The sequence below is a fragment of the Notolabrus celidotus genome, chromosome 13 (genome assembly GCF_009762535.1).
Source record: "Notolabrus celidotus isolate fNotCel1 chromosome 13, fNotCel1.pri, whole genome shotgun sequence".
Classification (NCBI taxonomy): Eukaryota; Metazoa; Chordata; class Actinopteri; order Labriformes; family Labridae; genus Notolabrus; species Notolabrus celidotus.
In genome coordinates this window covers 26627667-26654664 of record NC_048284.1, presented here as the reverse complement: position 1 = coordinate 26654664, position 26998 = coordinate 26627667, and the positions used below count along the sequence as shown (strand labels likewise).

Genomic DNA, 26998 nt, shown 5'->3' with positions numbered 1-26998 from the left:
CAATTTTGGGATGGATGGATCAATGGATGGGCAGACGGATGATGGATGGATGGATGGATGGATGGATGGATGGATGGATGGATGGATGGATGGATGCATCATGGATGGATGCATGATGGGTTGATGGATGGAAGGAGGATTTCCTTCAATCCAGGATTTTTATTCCTCTTCTCAGAATGTGTGTCTGTGAGTGAAATCCTAGCATTATTAATTTATACATTAACATTATTAGCAGTTATCAGTGTGTCAACACCTGGTTTACCTGAGGAAGCCTGTGTTAGACATGACAATTAACTAAAGCAAATAATTGAAGCCATGGATCTAGACAGTGGATGTGAAGTGGATCGCCAACAAACCAAACTCAACGCTTTAAAAATTGAGAAAAGGCAAAGGGTAACTTCAGAGTTGCTGCGTTCATTATTCCTACAGTCATTGGTTATTTCAGTGACGATACACAGCAACCATTTGTTTTTAATCCATTAGAATGAAATGGCCCATTGACTGTACAGCCAGCGAACAAGACAGCTATTCCACAACCACCTTCAAACCAACACAAACATAACTCGCCCGTGTATCTCTCCTCTCTCTCTCTCCTTCCCTCTCTGTATTTTTTGCATAATCCCTCCTGGTTGAAAGATTCAGTTTCCTCTTACTAGAAATAATAACACAATATCAGGTATTGTGTGTGTGTGTGTGTGTGGGTGTGTGTGTAAGGTGCTGCGATGAGGATCTTGAGCAGCATTCCTGATGTCAGCACTGCTTTTGTACCCGCAGGCTGTAACCGTGTGTCTGTGTGTGTGTTTCTGTCCATTTGTGTGTGTTTATCGGTTTCTCAGGCTGCGCTATGTACTTGTCCGTCTCTGAGCCGACTGGGTGCTGTGTGTGTGTGTGTTCATGTTTGCGTTTGTGTGTTTGTCTGTCACTCAATTATGTGTAAATGTGTGACTTTGAGTTTATTGGAATCTTTGATGTTTGCATTTCTCTATCTGTGTCTCGTCTGTGTGTCTGTTGATGTCTGTGTGCGTGTGTGTGTGTTTGTGTGTGTGTGTGTGTGTGTGTGTGTGTGTACAGCAGGAATAAAGCCCCCCATTGATAAGAACAAGTTCTTCTTGTTAACGTATCAGTAGATCTGGACCAGAGCCAGCGCTGAAGTCCCAGGGGCGTATTTCTACATAACCCCCGCTATGACACGGCAGTTACTATTCTGCAACTCCAGACACACACACTCTTCACACTCACACACATCGAAGGCAAGATAGCCTGGGAATGGAACATGTGTTAACACTCTCTTTCCAAGAGATACATTGAAGAGGACATTGAGCAATGTTTCGTCTTACATCTCTCTAGCGGCCGCCTGTTTTGCACTCGTCTAAAATGCTTCCATGTGTAGTCTCTGCATTCCGACTACCTTTCTGAGGCATTTTGAGACTCTCCCCGCAGATACCCGATACCCAGGGGAAAGCAGATAGTCATGAGAAATACCTGCTAGCTCTTAACAGTTTCAAATAACAAGAGGGGGAATTTTTGTCATTCCCTTGGTCTTCTTATTTTGCACATGTGCCAAGCTATTGTTTTGCTCCTCTTATACACCAGGGAGATGGAGCCAAGGCTGTTTTACGACAGTCATAATCACCACCCCTGGCGGCAGCATAGGGACATCATATCCAATCGGCTGTTGCGGGGCACACCTCGTTGTCAAATAAAAGTGTCTGGATGAAGGTCGGAGGGAGAACAAAGAGGTTCAGTGTGCCGAATAAGCACCTACAAACCCCACCGTTCCAGCGTGTGCACGCTCTGCCTCTCGTATATTTGTTCAATCACTGCAGACCACGCTAGATGTAGTGCAGCCAGGCCGCACACTCATTCTTTGACAGCAGGCACTATCACTGTAAATCTGTGCCGAACCACACAATTAATCACAACAGTGGGTCAAACAAGTGGCTCGGCGTGACGAATGCATGTGGGCAGTGCATGCTGAGAGCCCAAACACAGTATTTAGAGCAAGAATTACATACATCAGGACTGCACTTAATACAAAACAGGTCAAGGCATTCAAGTGTAAGCCTCATAAAGGGCCGTGTTGTCAACATCTGTTTTAGTTGATAGATCAGGAAATGTGAGGGCGTTCGGGGATGAACACAACCACAATGATAGACAAGGGTTTCGTTTGCTGCAGCTAAATTTAAAGTTGTCATCCTCGCTGCATTTGAAGTGCAATCACATACATTTGCATGAGTTGATTCACTCTTGCCCCCTCAACGCAGGATGTAATGTGGAAACTCAAGAAGCAGGATTTAAAGATCCCAAACGCGCATTTAAAGACAAGGCAGGACTTTTATTTTCCAGATGGCTTTGATATAAATCATAGCGGTGTCACCACCAAAGCATGCTTTCCATTATTGCGATTGTTTAAAAGCTTTACCTCGTAGAGAAAATGCGAAGTGACAATCCAAAAGGGTTCAGACAAAAAAAGGGGGGGAGGTCTTACAAATGGAATTGTCCCCCTGGGCAAACTGCATAATATTCATATCAAACCTGATACATCCAGCACTTGAATTTCTAACCATGCAATCAGGGGCTCTGCCAAGTTAGTGAATACACCCTGATCAATCTGATGATAACAGGGGACTAACAGGGCCACAGCGGCTTCATGAAACACTGTGTTCTTGTTAACAATTGGATGACCGGCCAGTTTAGATATTAACTTAGAGCATTTAAAGGCCTCCTGTCCTGTGTTGCAAAGCAACAAAATATCTTTGAACAGGAACATGATCCCTCAGGTGATATAAACCGTTGTGTACTTCTTTTAATGGTTTTCACAGCCGCTGGAGGAAGTTGTGATTTGTTGAAGAAAACTTTTATGTATGTCTACATTTGAGGAAGTCACTGGCAAGAGTTTTTTTAATCCTGCATGTTTTTGCTGGATTTTCTGTCCCTGTTCTTATTCTTTTAACCCCTACTTACCATGTGGCTGTATGTACTGGCATTGGTTGGTTAGTCCTCTTCTTTGGCCCAGATTGAAATATCTCAACTATTGAATGGATGGGTATTGATAGTCCAAGTCCATTGAATCTTACTGAGCTTTGTGATGCCCTTGAGACTTGTAAATAACAATGCGTCTATAGTGCCCAATGCTCTTCTTAACAGGTAGTTGGAAACCTAATGAAAACCTGACAGCTTCATAGAGGAGAGGTGGGAATTTTCTGATAACTGATAAAGCTGTAGTGGTGTAGTGTAGTTCATATCAACCTTATAAAGACAATCTGACTGTATGTAATGTATAACCAGACTGACATGAGATTCAAAAACAGTTTTAACTTGATAAATTACTTTAACTCATACAAACACACTTGACAATAATTATATGTAACTGAATTCAAGAATATAGCCTGTTAGCTAGTTGGCAGCCTGTTAGCTAAGCTAGCACACTATCTTATGGTGTCTCAAAATGTCAACATAAAAATAAAGAAGCTTACCAAATGCAGATTCCAGACCAAAAAATATAACAGAAGGGAGGAGTTTTGTAGGCTAATTTCCTTATAGAATGGGCTTAAGGTTGACTTCCCTCACTGGCCTCCATCTATGAAAGACTAAACAAGGTACAATGTTTGCGATTTTGTCCCTATAAAGTTAACATTTCAGACGTTGACTGAAAAGCTTAGACACATATTTGATGAAATGACCAAATATACAGATGTAACAGAAGGGTAGACATTTTCAAAAGATAGAACCCTGGAACCCAGTTTCACAAGTTTCCATATTCAGCAACAAAAATGCTGTTTCTGTGTAAAGGACCAACCACAAAAAACAAACAACTGTTTACCATTTTCTGTTGAATAAGATCCAGGGTAAACAGCCACTCAGTTTTTTTTTCTGACTTATGTTCCAAAGAAATTATTAAACAGAATGGTTTGATTTTTAACCATTTCATCATTTATTTGTATTATTTAACACTGAACATTGGCATGGGATAAAATGATTGTATCACTATAATGGACATGGCAAGAGGGCAGTATGGATTGTTCTCATTGCTGTTTTCATTAGTTTCCCACTGAAGTGCATTGAAAACAATGAAAATAATGTTACTCAAGAAAAATGTTAAGAAAACATATTTGGAAAATAGAAAATGAGTCTAAACATGTTTTAGCTATTTTCAATAAGAACAAAGCAACTAATTATGTTAGTTGCGGTAATAGGTTTCCCTCGTTATCAGTTGACATTTTAATAATTTATTAATTAATTTTAATTTAATTTGATACATTGAATTATTAATAATACTAATAATTCATTTGAATTAATTTGTATTCTTTGCCTACTTAACTTTACCCATTATCTTTCTCCATAAAAATCCATCACTAAATGAAGGAGCATAATTCCTTCCTTGTCTTTGTTCTGTTACAACACATGTAAAGATTTATTTCCACAAACATGTCCTCCTCCTTCATGTTGCTCTCACACTTCATCCTCCCATGTCGTCTATGACAAGCCTGCTGTGTTGACATAAAACCCCGATCTCACCGCCTGGCAGGATGTGTTGTTAATGTCACTTTGGTCAACATTTATCACGCTTACATTTTACTTCCTTGTAAGCGTTAGTGCCAAAAGCGCTGTTGGTGACTGTTCGCTCTGTCCCCCCTCTTTTAGTGCTGTTATTCTGGGCAGTGGGTCTTATAAATAACTAATAAAGAGCAAAGCTATGATGCATTCATCTTAATGCGCGGTGGCATCAGGGACAGGTGTGCTGGCTTATTCCTACCTTTTGTACGACAGCGCAATTAATCTGCTTCGTGCCAAGTTAAGAGCAAAGAGTGGAATGTGGAAAGAGACAAATGAAAAAACCAAAAGGGAAAGTCATGAATTTTACAGTGAACTTTAAGCAATGAGAGCCTGACCATGGCTACCTTTACACTCTTTTTGTCCTTGTTCTTTTTTATGTTGAGCAAGTAATTCTTTAAATATAAGAGAGAAAAGAAATGTGAGTGAAGTGGTCTATTCCAGAAATAGCCCCAAACCAGGATAGGTAATGTTAGTATAAGCAGGAGAGGGGGAAGCAGGGAGATATTAGCCATATGTGATTCATTTACAACAGCATGCTTCAATTAATCTGGGCAGGGTGGCAGGCGCCAGGGTTGGGCCCCATGCCACCTGAGCGAGAGAGGAAGAGTGATCTGCCGCTCGGTGAGGGATGAGCAATGAAAGCAGATCCCTCTGAATCGATACGCCTTACATTATAGCTCACACCAAACTCATCCCCTCAACTTTCTCCTCTCTTTCTCCCTCGTCGTCTCTCTTCCTCTAAGCCTCTTTGTTCTCTGCCTTCGTGGGACTCAAAGACGAGGCCAGTGAAGTCTGAGCGAGGCACTCTGATTCGACCGCAGTCCCAGAAGCACCCTGAGAGGAGCGGTGATTCTGGTGTAGGCGTCCACCTAGAGACACCCTCAGGATGTTCTGTGAGACTGTTCTCTGACTGGGTCTGTGCTGCGGCAGTAAGTGAAAGCAAAGGGAGGGACAAACTGACGAGGGGCAAGAAACCACAGTGACCAGATGGAACCGCAGATTGTTTTAAAGGGGGCTACTGCCTCAGCAAAACCATATGGGGCAAAAATGCTATTTAGTGAAAGCTCCTTTATGATTTTCACGACATGGTGAGCAACGCTAGAGGATCTTGTAAAGTAAAGATATAGTACAGACGCTGTCAAGGCGTTATGGAAAAAGAAGAAAGGCAACCCCAGCAGCCTCATCTGCATCTGTGTGTCTCCAGGGCGTGTTTTTGTGAAGGGTTTTATTTCAACTCATGAGCAATAATCCAAAATGAGAGCAGATGAACACAGGCCAGGCTTTAATATTACAACGCATTAAGTTACAGTAAAGCTTGCCAAGCCTAATACTGTGATTGTTACTAGAATAAATAAGACGGAAAAATATTTTGATGATGATGAATTAACCAGAGGAGAGATATGTATATGGAGTCTGAGGATAAAGAATATTACATTACAACACTTAATAGGAAAAGACAATCGATGGCATCACTATGGCAAAGGATTAAACAGTTTAGCTTTGTGGTGTAATTATATTTTTAGCTGTCTGTTTGGTAAGCTGTTTCACCTGGCTTCTGATGTAATCTGGATTTATCCAAATTCCTGCCTCATGCATCAAGGGGATTTTTCACACCGAGAGACAACAGGGGAGGGCTGGAACAGATAATACAAGCCTTTCAAGCAGACATTGTGATGTATGCTTTCGGCCATGCTGCGAGCTAAAATGTCTCTTTGCTTCCCAGGCAATTAAAACTTTCTATGAGGAATAAAGGTTGGCAAAGTATTTCATCTGGAAGTGAAGACACAGGAGTGAAGGAGTAAAAAGAACACGAACAACCTCCGTGCCTCCTCCTGTGGTGCGTCTGTTTTGGATAATCTGAAACGCTAAATGAAAAAATTAAGATAATAATGACGCTGATAACAGTAATTATCTCTTTATTTTATTTCCCATTGAGTAAATAAGAAGGGTTTAAAATTGTATCCGTCTATAGGAAGCTTCATTATATGCCCTGCATTGTAATTATCTCTAATTAAAATTGAGTAATTAATAAGTGTCTCCGGTCATGTGAGTGTAAATTGTTGTGAGACACTCTGCACTCGGCACCAATTTGAAATCATGCAATAATAAATCAGCTGCAGGGAGAAGCTGTCAGAGAGAGAAGGGTTCAGGGGACCGTGGTGTTTTGGTGTTTCAGGGCTTAGTTAATTAGTTGGAGGGGAAAGCCGAAGATAAACACAGATTGTCATTCAAGCAGCGGCTGAGCCTTTAAACAGCTGTCCACAGCTGTGAGGGCCTGATCAAATCAAGCTGCTGCTTACGGAGCTGTGCATGGTGGAGACATAGTAATTCAGTGAGGCATGTACCAGACTGTGTGTTTCTTATTCTTCAGACAGAAGTTACTGTTTTATGTGACTTTCTTTGAACATCTTCTTCACTTAATTTAAGTAACCCAGTTGTTATTTTTCACTATACGGAGTTTGCATTTCATTTCCTTTATGAAGTCTTGCTCATGTATTTCTGTTTCTGTAAAGCATTGGCTTCTGAGAAAAAACCTAATAGGACATGAATGAACGGTTCAAAACTCAAACATCATTCAATTAAATCTGAAAATACTTAAAAAGCAAACAAACAAAATAACAAATTACACTTGATATTCCCTTAAAGCTCCTGGGAGGAGTTTTGAGCTGGTTATGGAACAAACTGAAATCAATACGTATGTCTCTACATGACCTACAAAGACAAATAAGACCTTTGGTGATGTATTAACTTGTACAGAAAAAACAAACTGATGCTTGGAATTGCTGCGTTGTCAATGTCAGACAATTGATTTAACCACAAGCTGCCAAAACAGTAGTTGTTTAAAATACATACAGCAAAGTTCCTGGGTGAGAGATCAGCAGGATAAACTTTTGTTGAAAAATACTACTAAACTTGTATAGTACACCATTTTTTTAAATTGTTTTTTTTAAACTCCTGTAAGGAACTTTTGGTTTGTGTTGATTTTGGTGCCCCCAGTGGCCAAAAGCGATCTTAACTAATTTAGTCCTCTACATTTGTTTTAAGTGTCTCTTGGCAAAAGTCTCATTTCACTTAAACAATCATTTATATCACTCAGAATCTCCAGAATCTTAGTCGTGGAACATATGATAAAAAAAAGCTTCATCATTAGTGTGTAGTCTGACACCTCCCCCTCAACCAGTGGTTTAAAATGATAATAACAACTTAATAGAAATAGTCCCTCTTCTTGCTAATCGTCTTGTTTCCTTTATAGGACATTTAGAGGCAAGGATATTCATTTCAATCAGTTTTATAACCAGCTTAAATCTCCTAACAATAGCTTTAATGTTATTTCTATGACAAATTTCATTAGTATGCTTACAGTTTTCACTCAGATGGCTTTAGAGATTATGTTTTCTCTGTACATGTATATACCATGTCATTAACATGGATAATGTCATGGCATGTGTAATAACTAGTTTATTACTTTAAGTGTTATACTTTTAAACAGTAGTCTTACACTTTTTTTGTTTTGGATCCTAAATCCAAAGTCTATCAGATACTGCCATAGTATGCCAGTGAAACAGATTTTAGTTTCAGGAAAAACACAATTTTTAGAATATTGGAGGCAACCCAGAAAAAGAAGCTGAGTTTCGTTTGGCGAAATTGGATTTTCTTTCTTTTTCCTTCCCTTTTAATCATCTTGTGACCCCTGAGATTCCTTTCGCAACCCCTTGTTGGGTTTCTGACCCCCAGGTTGGGAACCACTGAACTTTGTCCAAGGTAAATGTAAACATGTTCTGCCGATCAGCAGAATAATGAGCAGTCAGACAACCTCTCCTCTCAACTATCATAACCTTTTGGACTAATGAAGTCAGCGTTGTGATAACTGTTGTTTCTTCATGTTATCATCGTCCCTTACTCATTTGAAGCCGTTAAAGACTTGTCCTCTAACCTTGCTCACATGTGATGTCTGCGTGACTGATACTGATAAGGCATGTGTGTCATTCTAGTAGTCATCATGGATCCACCATGAAGAGCCCTGAATCAGGGTCTGGCTGAATGGTGGTTCTTTCTTTAGTGACTCATGGATCTACAGTATTTGTACAGTTTAGCCTGGGAGGCAGGAGCAGCCCTGAGCCCCCCGTCCACCCACCCAGAAGACTTCCTCTTTACTCAAGTCAGAAGGGGAAATTTAGCCCAGATGTGACTTCAAACAAAAGTAAAGCTGCAGGGATTGGAGGTGGGATCAGGCCCATCTTTCGCGTGACCCCGAGACCTGCTCCTTCCTGGCATCTGTCTATTTTTCTCCTCTCCTGTTCTTTCTCTGATGATCTCTTGTAAGTTGCCGTCTCACGGGCCCTTTTACTTTTACTCCTAACCAGCTGGCTGTTTTAAACAAGTCAGTGCTGTGTCATTCTTTCATTGTCTGTGCAGTTACCCAACAATGTGTGATAGGAAGGCCTGTGTAGCTGAACGTTTTTCTCCAAATAAGGTGAAATTTAGAGGTTTGCAGTTCTCAGAAAACAGATTCTCTTTAGCCTTTTGAGGCCTAAAACAACCACATATCGAACTGACATTTTTCAGTCTCATATTTTTATTGTTTTCTTAAAGATACCTGACAAAATCCTTAAAACATCACATTTCCACAAAAAGGACCAGTGGAGATTTAGCTAAGGAATGTTTTGGTGATAAAACTTCTGGGTTTTTATTCTGGGATCATACTGCATTATAAAAACAAGTGCCTTTTTGTAATCTCTTGTATAATCGTAGAGAGAAGAACATTTGTATTTTAATGTATGACCTACAAATTAGGACCCTGTTTCCATTAAAAAAAAACATAAATTTGATATAATAATTCTCTTACTTCTTTATCCGTTGAACCATTCAGACACGCAGCTCGAGGATCTCCTCCCTGAGAAGCTGTCCAACGTCACTCTAATATCCTGAATGAAGCAGAAAGTTGATTGAAAGTACAACTGACAGCACTTGACCCAGACCCAGTGGTCCCCCCCTAATGCCTTACATTACAATTACATTCAAGTCGCAGAGCATATGTTGCAAAAAATATATACAGCTCCACGAGGCTGCGCAGCTGTGCTAACGTCAACATGCTAACATGACAGTATTTAAATGACAAGTTTCCTGTTTTTTGCAGGAACTATTGCTCTGAGAGGAGTTTGGCATGCTTGTTGGAGCCTTTATCTTTTCATGAAATAAAAGGGTGATCCCAACATTTTCTACAGTCAGATAACACTGACTGTAGCATGACTATGTTTCCACATTCTGCTGCTGATCGAAATTAAATTACTCATTCATTCATTCATTCATTTACTTTAAAGTGCTTCTAAAAAATCTTGCTTCTAAAACATTTTCATTCCTTTTATACTTATATTTTTCCTTTTTATGCCCTTTTTTCTGGATTTCAGCATGCTAACGTATGCTAGTTAGCACCAACCAGCTGATGCTAATACAAATGTGATTAATTCTACAAGTATTTGGTTATGAAATAAAATGCAGTGTCTTACTGTAATGCATCTTCAGGGAAAGTCTGAGGTTGAGAATAAGAGCAACTTTTTGGTATCAGAGCTCAGGTCAAGTGTTTCCAAAATCAGTGGGGGTCATCCTCTGGGGACGATGTCAGTGTTTAATATCATTCTGATGTTGCCAAGCTAAAAGTAAACTTGCAAGAAACAAAAAGCTCTGTGGTTAGAGGGCCTTTCATTTGTATGTACTGTTTGTAAAACTAGATGCTTAGACCACTTTTAAACAGACTCACCTTAATAAAAGTGGGGATATAAAATAACGTAGGCCCGTCTGAAGGTGGATTTCTCCTTCACTATAAATTATTTTTCATAGCAGAGAGCAGCACACGTCAGCACAACATGCCACCTAGCTCAACAATTACACGTTGCTAAGCAGTTGTCTGTGGTATTAAATCTGAGGAGGACAAGGCTGACATGGCAGCCGCATGTCAGAAACAGCAGTAATCCACAATCCTCTCTTGTTGTCCTCTATCCAGTGATTTTAAACCTCTCCACCCCTGTTTTTATTTTGCCTCTTTCCCCCCTGTATGTTCCCCTCTCTCTCTCTCGCTCCTTTCCCCTTCTCACTCGGCTTCTCTCCCCCATCCCTCCCTCAGCAGAACTACAGGGGCTTGCTTGTTGTCAAGTCAGTGTTTTTACAGGCTGGCATTAGCACAGGGCAGCATTCAGTCAGGACGCCGCATTCACTCTGCCTCCCCTATAATTCACAGGCTCACAGGACAGCGTGCTGCCCTCGCTGCTACTCGTGAAATGACCCTGATTTAGCATCGACGGCCCTTTGACCAACGACAGACCACTTTACTCTTCCTATAAAGGCGACTTTAAGCTTTATAAATACACCTTGAATTTTGAATGTCAATATAACATCCTGTGTAGTATGGGGATGCTGAACAATAGTTTCTTCTCTCAAGGGTTGATTTTTCTTTTTTACTTCATTGAGAAAGGTGGCAGTAAATATTTAACTCTGATTAGCTTTGTGTCATCATTTGGAATATACCATGTCTTCCAGCATATATATGTTTTATTTTTTGAGTCTACTGTGCAGTGTTATTTTCCCAGTGTCTGTCAATCATTTGTTTGCACTCGGGCAGAGCAGTAAAGGAAGTTGAAAAGTGAAAGAAATAAAGATGAATTTTGGTCTTGAGGCTCAGGAGATGGTGCAATCCTCTGACTCCCTCCTCTCTGCTCAGCTCACTCCATGAGTAGAATATACAGTATGTTGTGGCTGACTCGCTCCCTCAGCTGCACAAATATGCATTCCTCTTCTGGGAGCCCTGCTGCGACATTAGATGCATGTAGATTGATAATCAGCGGCGGTAAACATAATTACTCCGCCTCAGAAATTAATGAACGCATTGATCGCCCACTCTAAACATTATCTGCATGTTTTTTTTTCTTCAAGCCGCTGAAATCTAAGGGAAGGGCACATATATATCACGGCTTCAGCGATTTGCAATGTTACTCGGCTTCCTGCAGTTTGTTCTCACAAAGATCCTGCCAATACTTGTGGGGGAGATTTTGAAACACTGATGTTGTTGGCACCTTTGAAGTGCCTTTCAGTGTCCAGATGTAAATTTATGTAGGGAGAAATGTGATAAGCTAATGATGTCTCCGGGGACTAGACTGCACACAACCAAGGGATAAACATTTCTGCATATCTGAGAGGACTTATTTTCCCCTTTACCCTCCTTTTACTCTGTGCGGGGCCTGAACAGGAGCAGATGGACAGAGCAGGCTTTGATGTGCTCTGGGGTCATGTGTATCTGCAGTTTTATCAAGGTACACAAGCGTGCAGAGTAAATATGCCACGCCAAAACTCTGGGAAGGTCTCTGGCAAGGCAGAGAAGGGGAATTTCCACTTTGAGATTCAGGCCAGGGTGTAGGCTGAAATATTTTGCTGCATTTGTGCAATATGGACCTGACCTATATAGAGTATAACTGAGCCAAACTTGATAGCAATGCTAACGTAAAATAGATGTTAGCAATGTTGCTTACATAAGCTTATAGCAGTTACATAAGTGTCCATTTTGTTTCTCTAATCTGATGAATCAATATTTTCTCAAAGATAAGTCTATCTACTATTATACTGAGTTATTTTACTTCACAAGACTGAAAAAATCAGATGAGAATCTGAATAATGGATGGAGGATATTCGCCCGTGCGTCCTTCTTTTACTCATTTGAGTGTCTGTCATTTTATCCCCATTTGCGTGCCAGAAAGAGACATCCCTTAATGCTGCAGCCACCAGGAGCAGAGCGCACTACTGCAAAACATGTCCATCAAGAAGAAAATAAAAATAGGCTGTTTCCTCTAAATTCACTCAATCAATAAGTCATGCTGTGCAAGAAGCTTGATGTATGAAGGAATTAAATGTTGTGGACTGGGCCTTGAAACGGCCGTCCATCTTGGGGACGTGAAGCCAAAATTAAACATGAAAGGCAAACAGTGAGAACAACCGAATTGCACGTTCAGAGCCGTCATATTAGAAGGCTTTAATGACACACTCAACGGACCTCCTGATTGGACAGAATGACATTGGTAATTTGAGCGGAGCTGTAATTATTTGTTCGGAAAGTTTGGTGAGTTATATACGTAGGAGCGGGTCACCAAAGGCCAACAAGATACATTAATACCATTTGGCAACCGAATGGAAGGATCAAAGGCAAATGTGTAGCTGCTGACCTGAGAGGGTCTCGTGACTCCCATGTCTGTGTGCCTCTCCTGACCCCATGGCTTTGGCTGTAAACTGAAATGGAGAACACAGAAACATGACAGTTTAGTAGTTTTAAGTAAAGCTGAAATTTGATTTCTCCTCCTCTTGGTCAGTCGTATATTTTCCCTTTCCTGCTTTGGGTCGTATACATTTAATGATACTTTAACGACTAAACATGATTTTTAACTTTTAAAAAAGAGAATATAAATGTTTTGTGAAAGTTTCCTGCAGATTGTTGCCTCTGGGTCTACAAATATATAATGTTTTTTTTTTCCTTTTTTATTCCAAATATTGTTGGACTATAAGCAATCCGACTCTTGCCAATCATCAACATTTGAAAATGTGCTGTGTTTGTATGTTAAGTGGAAATCACTGAGATACAAGAGGTGTTGTAGTCTAACTAATGCTAGCTCCCTTTAAGTAACACTCTAGGACGAACAACTACTACTACAAAAAATATGACAAAGTAAAATGAAGTATTCTTTGACCAAGTGATCAAGGACTACGATGGAGTATTAGGGCCACCTTATAGAAAATACAATGTAACATTTTGAGATCAAAGTTGTAAATTTACGAAGATAAACTTGTATATTTATGAGAAAAAAGTTGTAAATTCCTGAGAATAAAGATGGATATTTATGAGATTAAAGTAATACATTTACAGAAAATGAAGTTTATATTGCAGGAATAAAGAAGCATCACAGGAATAATGTCATAAAGTCATGAAAGAAAGTCATAATTTTAGCCTATGGTAAATCTTTCTTTAATTTTGTTATAAGAAGATCTGCCTGCAGCCACCTAAACTGAAATAGACCATCTTATACAAAGTTAGTCTATGTTACATAAAAAATGAACACTTGATATTTTGGGCACATCAGCACCACATTGTAATAAGAATCAGGACTGTTAATCAGTTGTGCCAGAAACAGTCTATTCTGAAGAAAGGTGGGTAATAGGCAGCTTGTACATGCTTCTGCAACCACTGTTTATCCTCAGTTGTTGAGTTTGACTTCACAAGCTGATCCATGTTCCTCATTTTAGAGTAAGTGGCCGGGTGCTTTCTTGATTTCACTCCATGTGTAGGCTAATTTTAGCCTATAAACCATAGCCTGTAATAATGACTTCTTCCCATAAATGTACAACTATTTTAAATGTACAACTTCATTCTTGCAAATGTGTCTTTTCTCTTAAAACTTTACTCTCATAAATGTAAGACTTTATTTTCGAAATTTCAATTTCTCAATGGTAGCAGTTATATGAGTCATGAAGGCAGCTGATTGTTTGGTAATGTCACAGTTGTTATAATCAGTTTCCAATCTCTAAAATTAATCTTTGTTTTATGACCATATCTTTTAACCTTAATCCACCGTATGTGTTATATGGATTCATGTATGAACACATGAGAGCTTTCTGGTTTACTGTTTAGGTGTGAGGTGTACGAGTTTGTTCTCATTGACACTGTGAGAAGTGCTCACTTATGGTACACGCAGACAAACGTGTCTGAGCGCGCGCTGATGTGCGCGCGCGAGCGACCAGGAGAGTGTGGGCAGAGTCACAGAGCACTGCTGAATCAGTATTAGCGCGAGGAGGCAATGAAGTCAGATGAAATTACTTTGGCTGTGTCTAAACGCTCCAAATCACTGGGAGAAAGTACGGGAAGTAAGGACGAGACTTTACTTTTCACTTGGGGCTAATTACCCTGCTGTAGCCTAATTAAAAAACACCCTTCCGAAGAGGGGAAACTGGGGCTAGTGGTCCTTAAAAATCTTCCCGTAGGCCACAAATATTCCGACTAAACTATGGTTAATAAGCTCCTTCAGGGACTCTTTGTGACCCCAAGGATATAGTCGCGCAGAAATTAACTCCGGGAACATTAAAGGACTCTGGCCTGTGGTGATTTTTCATTGAGAATGTGACTCCAGGCCGATTTCCTGGATTGTGTGATTAAAATGCAAATTAGGGCTCAGACACCGTCGCGGGGGTATAAGGTAGGCCGGGCATATAACATGTAGGAATGAAGAGTGTTGAGAGACAACTATTTTCTGCAGTGTGAGGGCAGCAGGGAGGATCTGTGGCTTACAGCCATCACGGAGCTGCTGGAGGAGATGCATTCTTTATTCTGAGGAGGGAGGAGTGACAGAGGAGAGGGAGAGTAAGAGAGAGAAAGAAGAGAGAGAGAGAGAGAGAGAGAGAGAGAGAGAGAGAGAGAGAGAGAGAGAGAGAGAGAGGTGAACAGAGCACACACGTCGCACTATCAAGTGAATCCATCTAAGAAAACAACTCGCTGGGAGTCCGGGTCCGAGCTGCGTAGGGCACTGAAGGCAAGTTTGAGCTCCCCACTGAAGAGCGCGCAGAACGGACGCAGCTGGCCGTCATGGCCCGTGGCGGATCTGGCGGCGGACACTTCGTTGAGTGCGTCCTCACTGTTCTGGCAGAGTGTGGAAGGGGAAAAGAGGGCTCTGCGATCACCCTGCCGCCGCTTTCCTCTGTTCTCATGCTGCAGACGGTTTAGTTAAAGCGGAGGAGCTCCGTTGAAAAGCGCCCGGGAGCGTGGGAAAGAAGGAAAAAGTGGCGGACAGCGGTGCAAAACGGACGCGTAGACCAGGGAAATATGCTGTTCCGAGGACTCACCGGGTTTACGCTGATCGGAACTGACTCGCACCAGCTTTGCCGAACGGAGCTTTACGCACGGTGATACAGCAGGACCGTATGAAGGACAGAGGCTTAGAGAACGGGGAAAGTTGAACGTGGTAGTTGGGGTTGTAATGGATAAGGCTCGCCAAAGGTACAGTGAATGTTTTTTAATACACCAAGGAGATAGTTGTAGAGACGTGTAGAGGGAGACACAGGCCTGAGTTATGTTTAAAATGCATACTTTTCAAGTTATATTGTGAATGATTTTTTATACACAAATATACGAATCTTATGTTAAGTGAGCCCCTCAAAGAGCACAACAAAATACATGTTTACCCGTAAAGCCCCGAGCATTACGCGATCATAACGGACTTTTTAAGTTTGACCATTACGTTGCTGAATTCGTCTGTATGTCAGTGTTTCATCCAGTTGAAGATAACAGCAACACGAAGCTCTCTGCTCCACATTTTTCACCCCGGAGATAACCTGACTTTTTGGGGGGTGTTTGGCGGTGGAGGTGGAAGGGGGGGGCTTTCACTCTCAATGCACTGCACGGTTTTCAATTCTCCCTTTCAAATAATTCATTCAGATGAACACTGCTCACTGGGCAGGCTTTGAAGTCTACCTGATCCGCCTCTTATCGCCTCTTAAATACCCTATCCATTTTAAACTTTTAATTGCGTTTCTGTCGCTAAATCCACTTCTAATCGGATTGTCCTGGCCACATATCAGAGTGTTCATCTGGCGGTGAGAAACTGTGCTCCCTCGGCTGGAAATCAAATAAAAAAAAGAAAGAAAAAGCAAAGAATAAAAAGTCTTTCATTACTTTCCCTCCTTTTTTTCATTCACACCCGCCATTAATCAGGTTTGGTGTTGTCAAGTGAATATCAACTTGACACCACGCATTTTTACAGTTATTATTTGTATTCATGGTGACATTTTATTTATGCTGCTATAATAATCTTGATGCTGCTGCCTTCTGCTGTTGATTCTGCTGCTGTGGCAGCACATTTTATCGCCTCATGTGGTTGCCTATACCCCTGGAAGCTTATTTGATTAAATTTAGCTCTTTCAATTTAGAAAAGTAGATCACAGATGTGTGTCAAAGGATTGTTTCTCCATCTTTGCTACAAAGAGCTTGTGCTCGCCAACAAACCGCACAGGGGAATTTAAAGAAGCAGGGCTACAAAGGCGGCCAGATGCATTTTTTTTTTTTTTTATTTGACAAATTTTCTCTTCCTTCTCCTTTCATGGCTGCCAGATATGACATATCTTAAAAAGAGTTTTAAAAATACCCCAAACCTGCAGGACTCCTGATTATGTTTCTATGGCTTCTTCTTTTCCTTGACAAATCTTGCAGGACACCTTAATCAGCGCTCACGGTCATTCCTGTGCTCAACATTTTACCCAGAATTGAGTCTCATCCGACATTGACACAGGGCGGAGCTTCAGTTAAGCTGAAAGCCACTGGTGACAAGCAGTATCTTTCAATCATGTGAGGGAAGAGGTGTAAAAATGTTTGATGGGTCATAAAAATTGCCATAATGGATGGAGGGGTCTACTGTAAACCAATGGCCTTGTGCTTTACCACAAACCTCTCCATGCTGAAAAATAGCCTGTATCGATCATTTATTGCAGTTGGAGGGCCTAAATTATTTTCCAATCCCATTTCATTTGACAGCTTGTGTATGTCACTCCAGTGAGAGGAGGAGCTGATATGCAGGGTCTCTGTTTCTTGACTGCCTCTCCTTTGTTTTGTAATTCCACTCTTCACAGCCTTGAATCCTGAGTTAAAGGTTTGTTCAGGACTACCTGAATAACAAGCTCCTCCTTCGGCCAGCGTCAAAACAGTTGCCTGTGTTGACTGTAAGCACTTGTGTGTTTACTCATGTACCTGTGTCCACAGTGTCTGCTCGAGCACACAGAAAAACAGACAGCTGTAAGTTGTGTCCAGCGTTTTTCCAGGAAAATTTCTGTGGATCCATATTGGCAGTGAATGTGGTGATGTCTTTATAGGCATTATCTCTTTTAAGCCTGTTTTCCACGAAGATGCATTTATGTTGCTCAGAACCTCAGTGAGTCCATGAGTGTGTGTCCTTGCAGTGCTCTATTCCCTCCTTTGATAGAGCAGAAGGGATAAAAGCCTTCTTTATGTCTGCGAAACCGGATGTGCAAGAGCTGGTCTGAATATTTATCAGATGGTTTGACTTTTTTAAACCACCGCATAATTTGACATTAGCAGTGAACGATGTGTTTTGTGACTCTGTCTTGCTGTTTTGGAGAGAGAGAAAGAAGAGAAGGAGAGACAGTTGGTATGTGTGTGCATGTTTGTATGTCAAATAAAGAGCCAGAGGAAGAGTGGGGAAAAGAGAGGCCCCTTTTTCCAAGAACAGGCCACCCCTAACTATACTAATCCAGCATTTCTTTGTTTTCCCACAGGTTTCTGGATCCAAATGTCACCCCCCTTGGACTCTGCCCCGGTTGGGGACCAGCAGTGTGTGACGGACAGGCGAGTGGAGCCTGCGGTGGCTCTGTACTGCATGGTTTCAAATTGGCCCTGGCTGAGCTCTGCAAGGAGCAGCGAGTGAAGAGTCTTGCAATGGTCTGACGTCTCAGCATGGATGGAGTCAGTCGGAGGACCGGCCACCACTAATGAGACCATCGCGCTTCAGCTGAGGACTAGCATTTACAGGATTACTCCCACGTTTTCCTGCTCATTTCCCAGCTAACTGCATCGTTACCAGACTCTCTGAGTGGGACTTTTAATGCGTCTGGTTTTTGGTGGATACATACATCATTGCCTTTCTGATTTTCATATTTCTTTTATTCCATCCCTTCTTCTTTTTTATTGTTGGTTTCTCTTTTCCTGTTTTGTTTTTCAACTATGGAGTTTTTGGCTGGATCCTGGAATAAAGATTGGGCTTCATTCTTGCAATTTTGGTTGACTGTCATCCTAAGCCTCCAAATGCAGTTCAGGCCGGGTGCCTCTTGCCCGAAGGAGTGCCGTTGTGACAACCAGTTTGTGTACTGCAATGAACGCAGCCTGACATCAGTGCCTCTGGGGGTGCAGGAAGGCTACAAAGTTATCTTCCTACACAACAACCAGATAAACAATGCTGGATTCCCTCTGGAACTTCACAATGTTGCCTCAGTAGAGACTGTGTATCTCTATGGCAACCAGTTGGATGAGTTCCCTATCAATCTGCCCAAAAACACCAGGGTCCTGCATCTCCAGGAGAACAATATCCAAACTATCTCTCGGGCAGCCCTGGCCCAGCTGACTCAGTTAGAGGAGCTGCACCTTGATGATAACTCCATCTCCACAGTGGGGGTGGAGGAAGGGGCCTTTAGGGAGGCGCTAAGCCTCAAACTCCTCTTCCTCACTAAGAACCACTTAAGCAGTGTTCCCATTGGCCTTCCTGAGGACCTAAAAGAGCTACGGTTGGATGAAAACCGCATTGCTGTCATTGCAGAGGAGGCCTTTCAGAATGTAACACGTCTGCAGCGCCTCCTGCTGGACGGGAACCTGCTGACAGATGAAGGCATTGCACCGGGAACCTTCCAGGAGCTGGCCAACCTCCGTGAGCTGGCCCTGGGCCGCAATTCACTCACCTTCCCCCCTCCACTCCTTCCCTACCAGTCACTAATCAAACTCAGCCTGCAGGAGAACCAGATAGACCAGATCCCAGTGGCAGCCTTTGCTGCCTTAAATAGGCTAGAAAGACTGGATATCTCAAGCAACCAGCTTCAGACTCTTACACAGGGAGTATTTGATGGTCTGTCAAGTCTAAAGCACCTGATGGTGCGAAATAACCCCTGGCGTTGTGACTGTGGTGTCAAATGGGTGGTCGTATGGCTCAAGGCGCTACCTTCATCCATCAATGCCCGAGGGTTTGTGTGCCTGAGTCCGGACAAGGTGCGTGGCATGGCAATCAGAGAGCTCACGCTGGATATTATAGAATGCCCAGTTGAAGACGACGAGCCACCCTGGCCAACCCTTCGATCAACACCCCCTCCCCCACCAACAACCACCCCCTTCACCACCATGATCTCCACGCTCATCACCACATCCATCCCTTACTACTTTGGCTCACCCTCCCCTCCTTTACCCCCTGTCCCTAACAACCCCCCTGGCCCCTTGCCTCCTTACGAGGACCCCCTTCAGATCTCCTTCCATGTTGTCAACTCCACTAATATCGCGGTGAGCTGGGCTTCCTATTACACCGTCACAGCCTACAAGGTAACTTGGGTCAAAAGGGGACAAAGCCAAATAAATGAAGGAATGCGGGAAAGGACCGTGAGTGGGGACCGGCGGCATATTAGCCTCACCAACCTGGAGCCCCGGTCTGTGTATCGTATCTGTGTGCATGTTCTGGACACTCTCAACTCCTACAGGCCAGGAGAGGATACTATATGCTCTGAGGCCAGGACCAAGCCTGCTGTGCCCATTAAGCCTCCCAGCAGAGAGGAAGCTCCTCGGGAGAGCATCAACTCTACTCTGCTCATGGCTGGGATCATTGGTGGAGCGGTGCTTATCATTCTGATAACGCTGCTCAGTCTGTTTTGCTGGCACATGCACAAGAAGAACCGGTCATCTTCGACCAAGTGGAAATACAACCGTGGTAGGAGAAAAGACGACTACTGTGAGGCTGGAACCAAGAAGGATAACTCCATTCTTGAGATGACTGAGACCAGTTTCCAGATAGTGGCGCTGAACAATGAGCAGCTGCTTAAGGGAGACTTCCGCATTCAGCCTATCTACACACCCAACGGGGGCATTGGATTTAGAGACTGTCACCTCAGTAACAACAGCATAGCCTACTGCAAGAGCAGCAACGTGCCCAGTACAGAGTTCTGCCACACATGATGCAGCAGCAAAAAGTACATTGGCATTCACACAAACACACACGATAAACACTTTACAGTACACGCATAAATACACATACACCGTTTGTGTAGACGACAAAATACATAAAGTTCTAGTGAAATATAACTGTACTATATATATTTCCAAGTTCTGTCTACAATGTAATTTATACTGTGGATAATAATGTGGGATTCTCTGCTATCTTTTTTATTCTTAGAAAAAGAGATACAAGTGTTTCTTTTTTATAACCAGCAGGGTTTTGGAAGTTGTTTTAATGGTCAGTACTGTACATGAACATGGATTTGTACAATCATGGCACCCGGGGTGTAGCTTCTGACGAACGCTGTCAGCCTTGGAAATGTTGGGGCGCTTAGAGGGCTGGGATCCTTTGCTAACCACAGAAGCAAAATATGGCCTTTTTGCGCTTTGAAACCCTGCAAACCCTCCCCAGTACAACAGAACAGTAGTAAAGACAACACAGCACAGGGGAAATCCAAACACTGCTGATTAGAGCACTGTGGAAATATAGCTCTGGTTCACTGGTGGCATGTTGTAAAAAGAAGAATTGAAGTGCACTTTCTTATTAATGGAAGCAAGGCAGGAAATGAGCAGAGGTGGTGATCACATGTAAGAGAGGTGGACGGCTGTGTGTGGAGAATGTCACCGGTGCTGTTGAAAAGCCTGGAATGAGTTTTCCCAAAGGTGCCTAAACAGTAAAAGCATCTTTGTTCTATCGGTTTACAGTAGGACAAAGGTGGGCACGTTTTGGAAAACTCTGAAAAAGGATGTGTCATTTTCAGCATATTAGTTGTTTTTTTAGTCAGGAGGTACTATCATTAACATGAGTTGAAAAAGCAACAAAGCATTATTGTCCCTAATGAGGCGCATGGGTCTGCTGGGACCTGCAGATCTTTTTGAAGAAATTCCCTAATTTGTTCTGCTTTTTTCTCCCTGTTTTTCCCCCCTGTTTTGGCAAGTGAGGCCACAAGGGGGCAGTTTGTTTCCCTCAGTGTGGAGTGTGGGACAGAGGAACAGAGGGCAAGACAGAGAGAAAGACAGAAAAAGAAAGATGCATGGATCACTTTACCTCCTCTATTCCCCCTGGAGTCCATTACCCAGACAACATTACTCATGCTCAAACAGCATTGTTCAGAGTATTATTGCTCATCGAGCAGCTTAATGATGTGGAATCATTTAAAACTAACAGTGTTTTCTGTGTTTGGTGGCTAAATGATATGGATTTTCAACACTGTGGTCTATCATGAGGCTGGAGGAGTCTTTTCCTCCCTGTGCGTATGTGTGTGTGTGTGTTTGTGTGTGTGTGTGTGTGTGTGTGTGTGTGTGTGTGTTGATCATGATGAATTTCCAGCAAGCACACACATACTGCTAATTATACACCCACTTATTTCAACCTTGTCGCAGCGTTCATTAGGCTATTTGATAAATTAGGAAATTACAACAATAAGATGGGAGCCCGCCCATGATCCTAACAATGCTGCACAGGTTTGACCAAGCAGCCAGTCAACTGTCTCATCATTTATCCTTTTGTGTACATTATATGAGACTGTCTGCTTCATTTATGGCCACCTGAACAATGCACCGTCTCACTCCACAATAATCGTTTCTGCCATTGTGATTCTTGCCCCATCTACTTTCATTTCTGTCTCACTTTCTCCCTGTTAGTCTGTGAATCTCTGCTCCCTGCATGGGCTCAATTAAATCTCTTTCCCTTTGCTTCAGCTCTTAGGCCGTGGTGGCATCTCTTTGCATGTGAGGTGCCAGTGAGAAGACTCCATTATGCACATCTCCTTAGGAAGACTTTATTTGATTTGACAAGATTTTTTTTTTTTGAGGGGCCAAGCTTAAAGAATTCCCACTGCTGACCCTCCTGCCCCCCACGCCCACCCCTTTCCCCCTCTCTCCTTATAATCCTCAACCAAAAAAGGGAGAAAAATATGTAGACTTTATTTTCACTTGGCTGCAGGGAGCTCACGCTGGGAGAGAGAGCGTGTGTTAACTCTTTGTGAGGCTTGCCCTGAACGTACACGGTAGAAAACCTCCAAACTGGGCTGAATACCTAGAAAAAAGTTTTAAAAAAAAAAGGTTTTTAAAGGCTTTACTCAAATTATTCCCGAGTGCTGAGATTATCTCTGAGAGGATTCACCTCAGAATATCTCCAAGTAGCTGCACTTATTGTAATTCCTGATATTGCTCAGATCATAATCCCATGTGAGCCCACTTTAATCTGAGGTGATGCACAAACACAGCCCCAGTGTTTAGATTCTGTTTTAACAAAGGCAAGAACCGAGAAACTGTATGAAGCTGCTTTGTGACACATTATGTCTTTAAATATTGGAACAAGACGGCTGCCAATTTTTTAAAAACTTCATATGATGTCAAGAACTCATGGAGAGGCAACATCTTTACTTTCTTAGAAACAGTTATTCCAATACTTTAACATTTTGTGAAATGAGTTTGGTCACTTTATTACTGAGAGGTTAGCAGGAAGGCTAGGTCAACAGTCATGTTTGTATGGTAAATATGAAGCCACTGCCCACAGCTATATTAGTTGAGCTTTTAGAATAAACACAAAGATTTAAGACAAGGGCTTCACTTATTCTGGCCCTGTCTGAGTCCACAATGTAAAACAAAAAAAATAGTTTCATTGTTTGTTTAATTAGTTGGCTATAAAGTTGCTTGAAGTTGTATTTTTGTTAATCTTTGGCCATAGCTAGGCCAAGCTGTTTCTAGCTTGAAGTAAATATGAATATGGGGCCCCCGGCAAGAGCCTCATCAGTTAAGCTTAGCATTAAGTTTTAAGATGAGGGCAAACACTTACTATTGCTGTGTCCCGAAGGCAAAAAAAACCCCCAGCCACATGACCAGAATGTGTTTTTCTTCAAGTAAAGCACACAAGATGATAATGAGGGAGCTTCAGAAATGTTGGTAGGCAGATTAAGTTACCTGCCGACGAGGCCAGCTTAGCTGCTTCTGAGTGTTTAGTAAACATGAAGCCACCGCCAAAAGTAATGTTAGTTTAGCTAAGCGTTAAGACTTAAGTCAAGGCCAAACAGTTCATCTGGCTCTATCCAAAGGTGAGAAAATCTACTGTTTGACCACAATGTGTTCTCCACAAACAAAACGTGGTGGAGTGAGCTTTAAAAGTTTGTAGATTCAGTTATCTCTGAAGGAGCCTGGCAAGATGTTTCTGTCCTCGTGTTTAATATGAAGCCACATTTGTTAAGCTGCATACAAAGACTGAAGGTGTACTAAAGGCTGATTTGTTTAGAAGAGCTAATGTGGCTCTGTGCAAAAGTGAGAAAATCTGCCTTGAGGCCTCAGTGTGTCAGCTTAATGGTGTTGGTAAGTGAGCTTTAAAGATGCTACTGAGTCTATTTTTCTATATTATGAAGTCAGGCTACCTTTCTCCCCTTGTGTCCTTGCTTTATGCCAAGTAAAGCTAACTGGCTGTATCCTTATTCACCATACAGACATGAATTTTCTCATCTTACTTTCAAAATATTAAAGAGTATGAAATATATGCTCTTTTCCTCTGGCAGATTAAATACTCTAATGTTTGAACAAAGTCTAAGAAGTCCACTTAATGACATGACTGGTTTGGATGGGTATTTTTCCGTGGTGGGTTTAATTGGAAAAGAGCTTCTGTGGTTATCAAAGTATCTCCATTTTATTTCCTTTCTAACCTTTTTCTACTGGCATCCACAGCAACCATCAACACTTGAACATTTACATCAGATATAGTTTGTTTTTCTGTTGGAGATAAAAGCTCTATTTGAAGTCATGTGCTGATCAAACAAGAGGTGCGTTAAACTATTGCAACACACACTATCTCCCTCATCTGTGAATGTGTAACGGAGACAGATATTTGCCTTACCTTTTGTGCAGGACTGAATGGCTAGCTAAAGAGAGACAGAGTGAAGTGGCAGAAAGTGAAGGAGAAGAGACGATGAGACACTAAAAGACGATGCTTCACAGAAAGCACATTTCCCCAGTTGATTGGAGCCACCAAGGCAACACTAACAGTATTAACAGGAAGACAACACTAGCCGTGACACTCAGTAGCTAACAAAAAACTTTTCATCCTTATTGCCAGACCTTAAGTGGTGCACGGCTAATGAATCAACCAAACGGGGACAGAGCTTTGGTGGTTGTTTTGCAGCATAGGCCTACATTACTCTTAATTTTCTACTTGCTTGATGAAAGAAGGAGGCTGCTGTGCTGTGACCAATGGAATTAAACGGAGCGTATTACAGACTGCTAGCGCTGGATTATTACTGTTTCAGGGCGCCGAGAAGTAATTTCCCTTAAAGCGCATCGATTCACGTTAAATAATTATCTTTAATCCCAGAGAGGTCAATTCAGACACAACACGTGGTTGAAACAGAATACATTTGAGGCCATATTTTCTTCCCGTCAGGTAGAACCTCCACTGCAAAATATCTCTTCACCAGTGACATTCATTCGAAGATTTTTGCATGTACTGTATCTAGCTTCATAGCCTTTCATCTATTTTTTTTTCCTTTATGTTTTCTGGCAATCATTCATCGGAGGTACGAGCAACATTTCAGAAAGGTTCTAATGTTGCTCTAAGAAAGAAGGCAGGAAATTTACAGTGCATGTAAAACAGCTTTGTCAGGTTCATTCTTCTCGTCGAGACGCTGCAGTTTCGTTTGCCACCCACACCAAGTTTTCTTAGGAACCAAAGTTAAACTTCTGTTCTCATGATGAAATATTGATGTTGTTCCATGTATGTGCCTTGAGGTTGAACTTACAATGTAAAGTCCTTGAAACCTTTAAATGTTTTTGCACAAACTGTAAATACTTAAGTGAAGCTTTTTGAAAATAAAAGAGCCATTGGATTTGAGCGATCATTACTTTTTTATTTAAGAGCATTTACCTCCATCAATTCTTTGTCTTTCATATAACTTGTAAAGTTGTCCGAGGAGAGTTTGTAAAGAACCAAAAAGCCTAGTTTAATCTATTTTGGGTCAGACACTTGTAATTCTAGGTCAAAGATTTGTGCTGTACACACCATGCCAAGTTATCCTCTTATTTCTATACGGGGAGCTTGAGACATCTTAGTGTAGCCACCGCAGCTTAGCCCTCAGCTGGGGAAAATCCAGGATACTCTCTCATTCGACTTGTATGGCAAAACTAAATCCCAGAATGGGCTCCTTTTCCAAATCCCTGTGTTCTACCAGAGTCCAACTTTTTCCCTCCCCATGACCACATCCCAGCGCTGCATTTGTAACCTCCAGCCCACTAAAAAACCCTACATTAGCCTAATTTTAATTCATTACGATGATTAACCAATGCATTCAGCTGAGACACACAAGGGTGTGCCGCTGTGGTATTTTGAGTGAGATATGTGTTTTTTTTTTCAAAATCCCTCAATGTCAAATGTGATTTGTTGTTGCTGAATTGTAGGCTTTTTGGGGAGATTTGAGGCTTTGGCAAGTACTTTAATATTCATTCCTGCTTGTGTGTGTGTTGTATAACAAAAACCATGAAAGATTTAGAGTGTGTGATCTCACCCCTGTGTTTTCACCAGCACTGGATTGTAAGTCAAGCCCTGAGTTTCTGCTTAAAGGTCTTAGATAGGTCAAAGTTCTCACTAAATAGCTGCTTTCAAACTCGTTTTTTTTTCTTAACAGGCTGGTCCACCAAAGAAATGTCTCCTAAGAATTGAGTATTGTGAAGGGAGTAACAAGTAGTAAAGGAAACAGTTGACCACAAGTTAGTCAGTGTCATTTCAAAAGCTTAGACATACAAATCCCCTAAATCCCCCCAACCTAAAATATAATGCGTTAAATAACAGCTAAAGAATTCATATTAAATTTTAACATTTCATAAACAATAAAATAATACTTAAAAATTTCTCTCATTGTAAAATCTAAACATTATTGTTTCTCTGCTGACATTCTCAAAAAAAATGTAAAAATAACGGCAGTACCTGTGTCACGTATATCTCGCCCTCTATTCAGAAGGAATTACCAATGTTAAAGGGTTTTTAACCAATCAGAATCAAGTATTTAACATAGCCCTGTGATTGGTAAGAAAGCCTAGAAACAAAGTGAACTTAAAAGCCATTAGTGTAATGGTATCATGTGTTTTATTCATTTAAATGTAGTTCTTTATTTGTACACAGTTTACATTTATGAAGTAGGAATGAGAAGCTATCAGATTATGCTTAACAGTAGCTAACTAGTAGCATTCTGTAAACGGTGGTTCAGTGTTATTTTTTAAAAACATTACTAACAATATATCCACTTAATAATTTTTAAAGAAATTCAGATGCCAAATAAGACGCACAGATCACATTCTGCACAGCCTTTATTTCACGCCAGTGTTAATGTGAAAAAGTTTCAAGCTAAATTCAGTGTTATTTATTCAGTTAGCCAAAGAGCAGATCCTCCTCAAGGCTGAATAGAGATACTACCGATAGTAACTATTGAAATTCATTTAACTGATGTTCAAATCTGAGCAACTTTACTCTGCTTTACTCATTCTTTTTTCTTTCAACGCTACTTTATACTTTTAATCCATCCCAGTCCCGTTTTGAATATTGCAGCTTTTGTGTCACTTCATATGTTAAAATTTCATGTACAAATTTGAGCATGCACATTAAAAATATGTTGCATTTGGACAAATGTGACTCTGAAAATAAAAGCTTAAACCATC

The 26998-nt window shown here is 41.4% G+C and overlaps 1 protein-coding gene across 9 annotated transcripts in view; it reads left to right on the top strand.

The window, feature by feature from the left end:
- flrt2 (fibronectin leucine rich transmembrane protein 2) overlaps positions 1-25181 on the top strand; it is a 51120-nt gene extending 25939 nt beyond the window's left edge. The window contains exons 1-2 of one of the 9 annotated variants that reach the window (XM_034700233.1): positions 12545-12620; positions 17869-25181. In XM_034700233.1, coding sequence (XP_034556124.1) covers positions 18314-20296 — 1983 coding nt within the window. In that variant the 5' untranslated portion in view covers positions 12545-12620; positions 17869-18313 and the 3' untranslated portion in view covers positions 20297-25181. Of the gene's footprint in view, positions 1-12544; positions 12621-13807; positions 13838-14352; positions 14455-14840; positions 15581-17333; positions 17369-17403; positions 17742-17868 lie in introns of those variants that run through there. The other 8 variants (XM_034700231.1, XM_034700227.1, XM_034700229.1 and 5 more) reach the window with 8 other exon arrangements.
- Positions 25182-26998: the final 1817 nt, after the last annotated feature.